The 10,733-nt window shown below is 53.6% G+C and overlaps 2 protein-coding genes across 2 annotated transcripts; one reads left to right on the top strand and one right to left on the bottom strand.

Moving 5' to 3' along the window:
- Positions 1-1,701: 1,701 nt before the first annotated feature.
- CSUI_005966 (thioredoxin domain-containing protein) lies at positions 1,702-7,458 on the top strand. The gene is made up of 4 exons (XM_068066131.1): positions 1,702-2,163; positions 2,940-5,514; positions 6,106-6,824; positions 6,980-7,458. Exons 2-4 carry the CDS (start codon positions 5,277-5,279, stop codon positions 7,205-7,207), a joined length of 1,185 nt encoding a protein of 394 aa, XP_067921903.1. The 5' UTR covers positions 1,702-2,163; positions 2,940-5,276; the 3' UTR covers positions 7,208-7,458.
- Positions 7,459-7,528: 70 nt separating this feature from the next.
- On the bottom strand, positions 7,529-10,630 carry CSUI_005965 (sarcoma antigen ny-sar-97). Its single transcript, XM_068066130.1, has 4 exons — positions 9,928-10,630; positions 8,640-8,778; positions 8,420-8,486; positions 7,529-8,284 (listed from the first exon to the last, which is right to left on the bottom strand). The coding sequence occupies exons 1-2, from the start codon at positions 10,162-10,164 to the stop codon at positions 8,656-8,658; spliced, it is 360 nt and encodes a 119-aa protein (XP_067921902.1). The 5' UTR covers positions 10,165-10,630; the 3' UTR covers positions 7,529-8,284; positions 8,420-8,486; positions 8,640-8,655.
- Between the last annotated feature and the right edge of the window lie 103 nt (positions 10,631-10,733).

Below are 10,733 nucleotides of genomic sequence, written 5' to 3'. Positions count from 1 at the left end.
CTGTTCCGCTACACCGCACAACAGCACCTTCTGGCTTCCACTCGGAATCGAGCCCTGAATGTGATGGTTACAAGAGGATCCTGAGGGTGAGGCCAGTCTGACCTCGGCCCAGCTGTCTCGTTGCCCCAGTGTTGGTCCAAAGCTGGACGACCAGCCTAATCTCCGTACGTGACTGTTCTACTGCCTTCAAAGTAGTCCTCACAACCTGAAGTACTGTCCCGTCCGTCAGTGGAGAGCTACTGACAAGAGTTGCTGCCAGCGCCAGAAGCCCCGAGGACCAAAACAGTCGATATGCCTCTGAATTGTCAGGCAAGCAGAAGCGTCCACGGTCCATCTGTCTCGTGGACCTCTCTTTCGGTCTTGACGCCTGTCTTCCTAACTCAAGCGCGGTAGAGAGGGTCACAGCTACCGCAGGCATCTTCGCCAAGCGGCAAGTCTCCGTCTTCATCTGCTTCATCGCCAGCGGTGGGTTCACGCGCAGCTCAACTCTCCTGGAGAATACGCAGGCAAACTACTTGTCGGAGAACTGAATACAAAGAGCGGCTTGCCGTCAAACGCTGGGACCATAGGTGTACGGACGCCGAGAAAACCTTTCTCTCACTTTGAGAAGGGAGTGGGATCGGTGCGGGTCCCGCACCGATCCCACTCCCAACGTTCCCCACTCTATGAATTTGTGCCGTGGCCCCGCTTGGGAGGCGGGTCAGACCTTGATCTCCGTACGGATTGCACACATCCCACGTGGCAGCCAAAGCGTTATGCAGTATGACACTTCGCCATGTGTTCCTGTTTATTGCGTGGCCGCTTCTGCGTCTCAGCGAGAGGATGTGTGTGCTGCTGGAGGGCCCTGCTTCGCTTGAAAGCCTGCAGGCCGATGTGCCTCACGTTAGGAAGGTTTGCTGGGACTACTATACTTGCGACGAACCCGAGCAGTCACTCCTCAGTCCGTTGTCCTCGTTGCTTGTCGGGCTAATTACAGGCAGCGCACCGTCCGGAAGAATACACCGCCGTCGGACCGTACCTGTTGTGAAAGCGGCCGCTGGATTCGCTAAGCCGACGCATCCCGGTGAACGGGCCTGTGGACGGTAGACTCGGCTCCCGCTGGGCTGCGGCACACTGAGCCGGCTGAAGGGGGCGGCAGCTGCGCCTTCAAAATCCCCGCAGCGAACTGCGGTGCTCCTACCTCTTCCCCTGCGTGCTTAGTTCTTTATTGTTCAAACTTCATAATCTGCCACCGCGGGCGTTAGAAACGGTCGAGGCTGTCCAGGCTCTTCGTTGCTGGAGACGCCGCTCTACGGTAAGTTCGCGGTGTGTGTAGGCTTGTTTTCGTGTGGCCTGGTCCAAGTGAGAAACACAAGAATTTGTTATGGAGGACATTGCGATGAGATAATTACCGCACAAGCACTCACCCAGTTCTACAGACAAACGAGCCCAAAGGCAGTACGTATAGCTGTGCTTTGCAGTCAGAACAGAACTGAGAAGCAGAGACTGTGAGAGGCCGGCTTCGTCGGGAAGGAGAAGAGTCCCTGGATACACCCGGTGAAACGTCGGCGAGCAGTCCCGTGCGCTCGCTCCAGGGATGAGGTAGCCCGTGCCCTACCCGGGTAACCCCGGGCGAATCTCCACACCTGCACATGCAGGCCACCGTACTGCATGCCGCGGCACGGATAGGGTGTGGCGCTGGCTACGAGTTTCTTCCCTGCCGTCAGGGATTCCAAACAGCCTACACAATGAAGGCCTTTTCCAAACAAATGCGGTGCACACCAGCAATGTCGCCCTTTGTGACTCACCGGAGCATGCAACGACTGTTTTCATCGGATAGAGGTCGTGGGGCCGCGACTGAATGATGCGGCCGGGTTCATCTAGCCCATTATGACCAGGGGGCCGCGATTTTGCGTTGACGACTCGCGACGAGCCGACAAGCCACGCGGCGGCCTCTCCTAGTAGACTTTTTGCGTCGCTGTCCGCGTGGCTGTCGCGAGAGACGGACCCAGGAGGACTGGACGGGCATGAGTCCCCTGGGCGGACTGTTTTTCGTCAGCCAGCGGGCGATTCCTGCGGTTCTGCGGCGCCGCCGGATATGAGACCTTAGAGCCGCGTCGCTCGTGTATGATTGCCTTCTAGTTGGAGGCCCCTGGGGCGACCAATTTTTTCCGGGAGGACTGGGTAAGTCCGTCTCTCCTCGCAGGTGCTTGTCGTTGAGCGTCCGCAAGGGCTATCTCGTTAGTGGTTCTTTGTGTCTTGGCCTTGTCGCTTCGGGATGCCCGGCTTGTGAAGTAGCAAAAATCATGTCGAAGACTGAGGCAGATGCTGAGGCTCCTGCAGCCTTGACCCAGAGGGCGGAGGAACCGAAGAACAGCAGCGCGCAACTTGTTCTTGTGGTTTTGCAAGTACTCGGAGCACTTGGAGTGGGGGGGTATTGCATATATGCGTCTCTTGCAAACCCCACGTCAGTGGGCTTCTTTTGCAATGACGATAGCATCCGATACCCTCTTCTGCCCGAGACCGTCCCCGCATTTGAAGCGTCACTGATAATCCTGCTTATTCCTATGGCTCTGTTTGTTATTGTTGATACGACAGCATGGTTTCTTTATGGCGACCGCTTCTCTAGGAAAATTGATCTTGTGTGGTGCAGGCCCAGTGGAATTGTCGGTATGTATTACCAGTCGTTTGGAGGCTTTGTCTTTGCAATGCTTAGCTGCTACGCAATAACCTTCACTGCCAAAATTTGTGTTGGTCGCCTACGTCCGCATTTTCTGGATGTCTGCCAGCCGGACTGGAGTAAAATAACCTGCAGCGACCGTAGTGGTTTCCTTTACATTGACAATTATACATGTCTTGGTACAGATACAGCGGCTATCAAAGAAGCTCGGGTGTCATTCCCCTCGAATCACTCCAGTACAAGCATGTGTTCAATGATCTACCTGATCCTTTATTTGCAGTCGCGACTGGTGTGGCTGTGCAAATGTGGCGTGAAGGCTTCGCCTGTGGCCTCCAAGGTAACGGATGGTTGCTGGCGCACGTGCAAGCTCCTCTGTCCCTTCTTACAGCTAACCGCCTTCGCGCTTGCTTTTTTCATTGGGTTATCTCGTATAAAGGACAGGTATCACCATCCCACCGATGTCCTCACGGGGTTCATCATTGGTGTGCTTACCGCCGTCTTTTCAATTTTCTATATAGCTGGCCTGGGTTCTTATCGCAAGGGGCTAATAAAGTCACGCGAGCAAGAAGATGATCTAGATTCTGGCGTCTGAGAAGCCAGTCTCGGTATCAACTGCTCCGTGGCTTGACTTCGTGATATGTTCAGGTGCCACAAGTGTGGGGAGCGGTCACGTCGAGGCCTGTCTGGGAAAAGCTCTTCAGTGGCTGTGTTACAAAAAGCCAACCAGGGTTTCTTTTACGCGATGTTAGTATCCGTAGAAGTGGGATGCACGAGAATGTATGCAGTCTCGACTTGGTGATTGTGATTGCAGTACCTATTGGTACTAAAATATTCAATTGGGGTATTATGTGTACCCATTGACTTGTCGAGCAAGTGGTAATGCAAGTAGCCTGCACAACTGCGGTGGCGACGGTGCAGTGGGCCGGTCGGGACTGAACACCGGCGGAGCCGTGTGCGGCGTAGTTTTTTTCGCAAACCGAGGTAGAAGGTTAGGAGTTTTTCATGGTGCTTTCCATTGTACTGCAGAGTTTAGTACGGGTTTTCCGTCATGTCGGTAGTGGCGTTGGGTTCGTCATGACGTAGGAGAGTTTATACAGTGTTCAAGTCGTGTCGTGTCTGGCAAAACAGTGAGTCTGCAAACTAAGTCATCTTCAAACAGACAGTTCACGGTGCTATCCGATCTTAAGCCAAGTGGGCTAGCGCACAGCAAAGCACGCTAGGGCGGCAGATATTGCTGGGTTACTTGCAGACACACGCGCAATTTCCGTGGTCGTTTGCAGCATTTAATGGTGCTTTCTAGCCATTCACAGCCCATGTGCTCTCACACCGAGTCGCGCTCTAACCGTGATTCAGCTACGCACTTTGCGACTAGCATACTGGGATCATCCCGTACATCAGCATGTTTTGAGGAAGCCACAGCTGGGCCTGATACAGGCGTTTACTTAGAGACAGTGTTCGTCCAGATCAAATGCCGTCTCCTCAGTGGCTACTGGAAGGCAGCAGCTCTTTTATGAACAGCGGTATCTTTGGAAATTGTCCAACCTCTTCATTTCAGGACTGCCCGCAGTCGAGAAGCGGTAGCGACATTCCGAGACAGTCTTTGATTATTGCTCTTCTCAACCGGACACTATGCCCGCACACCCCCACATATGCATCTCCTGGTCTCAAGGGAAGTGGGCTTGGGATCCCCTCTTGGCCGGGTCATTGCTTTTGACAAACGCAAGAATATTTGGGGTGCCTGAGCCGCTAGTGGGACGGAGACCCTGGTGCTTTCGTACGTGTCGGTCGCTACTAGAGGTGCTAAGCCAGGGACAATTCGAGTTCGTGTGAGATCACTCTGCATGGTGGGTGAGGATTTGCAAGCTCCCGCACGGTTCGAGAGCTGACGCCTGCTCTTGTTAAGCGTACGAAGCATTACAAGCGAGCTGACAGACCTTCGAGGGGTGACAATGTTCTAACAGATGCTTTCTCCTGCGTGTCCCAACAGCAGCTGGGTCGTTCCACCCTTAGTAAGCCATGAGACAGGTACTGCCGCATCTGAAGGCGACGGGTCTGGCTGGTGGACATGCCCTAGAGTGTTCCTTGTACACGCTCTCTACACAGAGGCGGCAAGAAGTTACGGGGCTTCATAAAAGGGCCTCCTTGCAGTTATTTTTTCATACTCCTTCCCCCCCACGACGCAGGAGACACTTCTGGCATGTTCAGCTTTCCAAAAAAACGCTCTAAATTTCAGGCCATCGAGGGGGTGGGGGTCGGGGAGACAAGCGCGCCGGGCTGCCATCGGCCACGTCGCACCTCCTCCATACACTCGGTGTTACGATAAGAACGTGGTGATATGACACCACCTCCGTCACCCGTCATCTGTAACTGTGTCCTTAAGTCTTTGCACACTTTCTGTGCCCGCCAGATTGATTGCTTCAGTCTATTTTCTGGCTGATTTAGCGCTGCTGTGGCGCCCCCTCACTGGCTTTCCCCGCTGTCTGCATCTGAAACTGCTCTGAGAGGCAGCTACGGAATTTTCTTTCGCAGGGTTCATGCTCCGTGTTCTTGTGTCTTCTGGTGGTCTTTTTTTCGAATCGCCTGCACGTTCTGTCTGCCTGGCTTCTTTTTTTCCACAATGTCATCTTTCACGTCGCTTCCGACTGCCCCCGCCGTGACAGCTGCTCTCAAGAAACGACAAAATGCCAAGAAAACCATGAGGCGGACGAGAAATTTTTTTGTGTTTCTCGGTGCCTCCTCCCTCGTCGCCCTTTGTGTTCTTGCCTCCGCTGCGGCATCCTCTGCAAGCGCTGTTAAGGAGCTGACGGATGCCACCTTCGAACATGACACCCAGGCTTCTACTGGCGCCACAACCGGTGAATCACCATCACACGCTTCACTGGCGTATTACTTCTAAGCTCGGCCATCTGAGTTGGTGTCTGGTGGGCGACCTTACCTTATCTAGGATTAGTCGTGTCGTATCTGTCGGGGCCTCCCGTTGCTTAAGGGAGCTACTACGATTTGTCTCCCGGCCGCCGACACCCATGCTTACACTCCGTCTACGTGCTTCACGACGAGGACTGTGGTTCCGGTAGTACGAAGTCAAACACAGTCCATTCATTCATGCCTATGGGAAGTTTCACGTAGAATCGGTATCTACACGACCAAGACACCGCAACACCAGGGGGGGTCCGAATTTCGTTGGAACGACGGGAGGCCCTTTGCATTGCTGCCTCACTGTACGGCGCGGGCATGAAAGCTGTACACTCTTCGCTTCAGTTGAAGGCGCTCGGCGCTAACACGGCAAATGATAGCAGCGAGTTGTCGGTTGAACGTTACACGCACGCGGTGAGTTTTGGCTCTGAGGAGCGTAAGAGATTGTGGAGTGCGTTACCACAGCTGTTGAACCAGACTAGACCATCCAACTCTCAAGTTCAAGCTGTGGTGTCTTTTCTTTTTTTATCCAGGTGACTGGTTTGTGAAGTTTTACGCGCCGTGGTGTGGACATTGCAAAGCGATGGCCGCCGCATGGGAAGACCTCGCAAAGGAGCTTAAGGGAAAGATCAACGTGGCCAAGCTTGATGCAACAAGCAACAGCATTACGGCCAAGAGATTCAAGATCCAGGGTTTCCCTACGTTGTACTACCTCTCTAAGGTTTGTCCACAAGCGACTCGACTGCTGGACCGCCGAAGGGACATGCAGAAGCTGCTTGCGTGTAGCAATGCGTACAGCGACCCGTGTTTTCGCAAGTGGTCGTGTAGCGAGCATGCTTCACACTCTTCTGTCGTTTGCGCAGCTCTGCTGAGGTTTCATGACTTACTCTTGCAGAGCAGGATGGTTCACGCGGGTGGTAGAAAGAAAATGACGTATCGGGTTTCACAGCATCACGAAGTCACTCAGAGGTGGTTAACTGCTGAAGTGATAGTTACGTCATGTGTTACCTGTTTGCATTGTGTGCTTACCTCTATGGAGCCGAGCTTATATGTGCTTCTGCTGGGACAAAGTTGCCCTGCACTGCATACGGAGCAAGTTTCCAGAAAGACTGTAGAGACGAGTGCATCATCTGTCGCTTTGTTCACTGTCCTGGCTTCCTCTCAGGGGAAGATGTATGAGTACCGTGGAGAGCGCAGTGTTGAAAAGCTGAAGGCCTTTGCAGAGGGAGGCTGGAAATCCGTCCAGGGGGAGGTAAGCTGCTTCCTTTGCGGGCGTGCCCGTGGGCTGTTCTACGGGACCGCATATTGATTGATTGGACAAATGTAGCAGCTGGGGAGCACTAGCTTTCTGGAGCGTCGACACAGGAACTACCACGCTGCCTTGTGTTCTGGTCCTTCTTGTTACAGGCGATCCCTGCGCCGCTGTCGACGCTGGACGTGCTGAAAGACGAGTTCATCTCTGCATTCTTGCAGTTGCAGGGGATCGTGTATCATGCGCCCCTCCCATTCTTCTTGCTCTTTTTCATTGGTGTGGCGTCTGGATGCATGCTAACATGTTTGTGCAACTTCTGCTGCTCCAAGAGGGACCAGAAGCGCAGCGCTGTGACGTCACGCAGTGCAAAGAAGAAGGATTAAATGAACGTGGTAGGACGAGTTGTTACTTCTTTCTCTTGATGGCCCGGTCTTTTGTCTCCCGCAAATCTTGCGTGCTGCTCCATCATCAGGTGCCAATGTCTCTAGCGTGTTGAGTGCGCAGCTATGCTGAGTGGTACATGTGTGTCGTGCCAGATCTCCTTAGGGCACAAATTCAACGGGATCTCTTTTTCTCAATTGACTGCGCCCCATACTGAGGATTATCTGCTGGTCAGAATCAGGACACGTGTGGCTTCCGCTACACGCCACACGCGTGAACTTCAGAGCTGATGGAAGTCGGCATACCTTATTTCCCGTGTGTGGCATAGGCCTTCTTGCACTGTCAGAATGTTTCGGACAGCGCAGAGCTACGTGGTTTACAGTCGGACAGACATGAAGCACTGCCACGCACTCTCAACGGAAGCATCTGTTCGTGCGAGCCGCCGGTGCGAGTAACTCCGTCAGAACAGCGCAGACCGGAGACGCACCAATAGCGAAGAAACGAAAAGGTGTTGCACCGTACAGGTGGAAAGTAACACACGTGGAATGTCGCCCCCCATGGTGGTACGGCGAAAAAACAAGCACTGCGTCAACGTAAGCCGGAGGGATTGCATGATTTTATGCATCCATTACAGGCAACTCTTCCTGGTGACCTCACTTGAAAGAGGATGAACCACGCGGCCGGGCTTGTGCCCTCCTGTCAAAAAGCCGGAGTGCCCGGTGAGAAGGGAGCGTTTCCCATACCGCCCCTTGCGAAGGGGTGGCCTACATTTGAACATACTGAATCTCTCTCTTTATAGGCATCTGCATGCCAAACAGATCGCAAAACAGCTGACCCACCCCTGTGTTCTATTTAACACACACCTAGACTATCTACGGAGCGTTGTTGCAGAGAAAAAGCTGCCAAGATGGTGTATCCGTGATCGAGTACAGCCAGGCTTGTCCACAAAAGGGACAGTTTTTTCTAGGGCTCCTGAAGGCGTGCCATGAACGTCTCTGGAAGCGGGTGTCAACAGCTTACGGTAACGGAGAGCGTTTTGGTTTCCGAGTCCCATTGAGCTTTGCTTCGATCTGGGAACACTGCGTCAAGCCACCCGTAAATCGAACAGACAGCAAGACAGTGTAGACGTGTGCGCCAGTAATAATCACAGTCAAGCCCAGAAATCCTGAAGGCTAGTTGCTAGCCCTTTGGGGTGGTACTGTACCCAGCCGTACCCGGACTAGACAAGGGCAGATCGAGCATGTACTCAGGTGTCTCTAGCAGTAGTCGCTCCTCTTTAACCTGCACAAGCGCACCAAATGAAATATGGCTTGTTGGCTAAATGGGAAGAGTCGGCACATGAAAGCGTCACCGACCCTAGGCGAATGCCGTGACCAATCATCGCTACCACCATCGATGGTCGTACCTACGGACACTCTACCTGACCGATCTTACCTCGAGTTTTATAGCTTTAATGTCCGTAGAAGGAAGCTTCACCTGCACCGCGAAGAGAAGCAAGTCTGCGCAAACTGAAGAATGCAGGTCTTCCATTCGCATGAGTGTCCCCAAGGAGGCTTTGACCGGTCAAGGTTTCCTGTGACACTCAGAAGAATACATGCGAGATCGATTACTCAATGTTCGAGCAAGTGCGCACGTTATCTGGTGTTTTCGTTTGTCACCTTTGCCACAAGTTTATCGCAGTGATCTGATAGTGGAGCTTTGTCTCCAATGCCAAGGTAAACATCCTCGGGCCCGACAGTTTGCTGCAAGAGGACCTGCACAACAAAACAACGAGATTGTGGATGAAAGGAATTTGTTGAATAGCGCGCCCTTGATTACTACGTGTTCGCTGCACTCGGCACTATCATTACCGCAAAATAGCAGGACAGTCTCTTGGTTGTTGTACGCGTGTAGTCCGCTGCCCGTTGCTGGTGGGGCTCGCGTTCCCAGCTGCTTGAAGAAAAGACCCCAGCACACGAGCCTCTCCTGTTGCGAGGTTCGCGCTGCTGACTATCACACTGTGGGAGAGATGAGGCCGGACGGATAATTCCGAGGTAGCACCGGGAGCCGTATCCGAAGCAACCCCTCTCTTCACAAGCTTTTGATCCAGCAGTTACAGAAATCTCTGCTACGCGGAGTGCCGTCCCAAGTGGTGTGGGATAACGCTCCGACTCGACAGAACCACATGGAACAGCATCCTCGGTCGCAGTGCAGTTTCCTCCCACACCGCAGTCCCTACTCATGAGCTGCTTTGTGAGTAGTGAGTGGCTCGTAAGCCGGGAGATTTCTTCGGTTCCGTAGCGTAGCTCACCTCATACTCCGGTGATGGGCGGCGTTCCGGTGCTGTGGCGGTACCAGCAGGCGTTCGCTGGCCTGCTGTACTTTCGTTTCCTCTTGAATTTCTGACCTGCACCATCACGGTACTACGGCACTGACTTTGTGCATGTTATGAACCACAGAACCGAAGCTTCGAGGCCCACCCGTAGCCGTGGGCTTTCCGGCACTCGCGCGTGCCCCAGCCCTTGAGCCGTTTACGCAACCATATACGCATCAGCTTGTTGGCAGGTTACTTTACTGCATAGTTTATCATTGCTAGCGTGTCACTCGATTTTCAGTAACCTTTCTTGAGTTCGTCCGTGGCGGGTGCCGTTTCACCAGAGTGGAATGTCACTCTTCCCCGACTGGGGAGCGAAAATTGTGCACTTCTTCTCAGCTCAGTTATTATCTGTAATGAAAACAATACCTTCGCCTCGACTTTGACGTTGGGTCTTGCTCTTGGCTTCGGCTCTCGGGATGCCAGATCTCCAGGAGTGAGGTGAGAATTAGTTTTTGTCCCCACGAGTCCTGCGCAGGTGTTGTCCTCTTCGTCCTCGGGGTTCAGGAGCTGGCAGAGGGCCCTGATACTATCGGCTCCAAGCGGATCGAACGGGACGCGAAACTGAGATTCGCCTGTGGCAGGCGCAGTCTTGAAGTCTGCCATTTCGAAAACTCCTGTCCCTGGAGCTTAGCACACAGAATGGTGTCTGCGGAACCTGTCGAGTCGGCGGAATGCCCCCTCAGTACACATACTATCGCTGTAACCGTGTGGGTTCTGGGATGACAACAGATGTCGACGCACCACGGAGTGACGCACTCATACGGCAACGTTCCTGGAGTTCCTCCCACACGGTGCAAAGAAGCTAGACACTTCTCCGCGTTGGATGTAGAAAAGGCGAGTGAGTTCATGAGGCGCCTAGACGACTTTCGTCACGTTCCCTAGGAGCGATCTCCAGGAACCGCGCATCACGAAAACGACTTACAGAGGCTCTTGGGCTGCTGACGTCGTCCTCCTGTGCAGAATTGAGCGAGCCTGGGTTGCAGCCGCCTGGCTGGGATCGCATCACTGGTCTTCAGCTGAACTCTTCTTTGTGAGTTCGACACGTGTGCCGACACTTGCAGGAGCTGTTGTAAGAAGTGATCGCACAAGGGAGACCTCCAATACTGTCACCGAGTGCATGCATGGGTCGTCCCTGGACGGAGTTCTCTGCGACATTTCCGGGCTGCATGTTC

This window comes from Cystoisospora suis (assembly GCF_002600585.1).
Source record: "Cystoisospora suis strain Wien I chromosome Unknown contig_2965, whole genome shotgun sequence".
Taxonomy (NCBI): domain Eukaryota; phylum Apicomplexa; class Conoidasida; order Eucoccidiorida; family Sarcocystidae; genus Cystoisospora; species Cystoisospora suis.
This window is presented reverse-complemented; position numbering and strand designations above follow the sequence as displayed.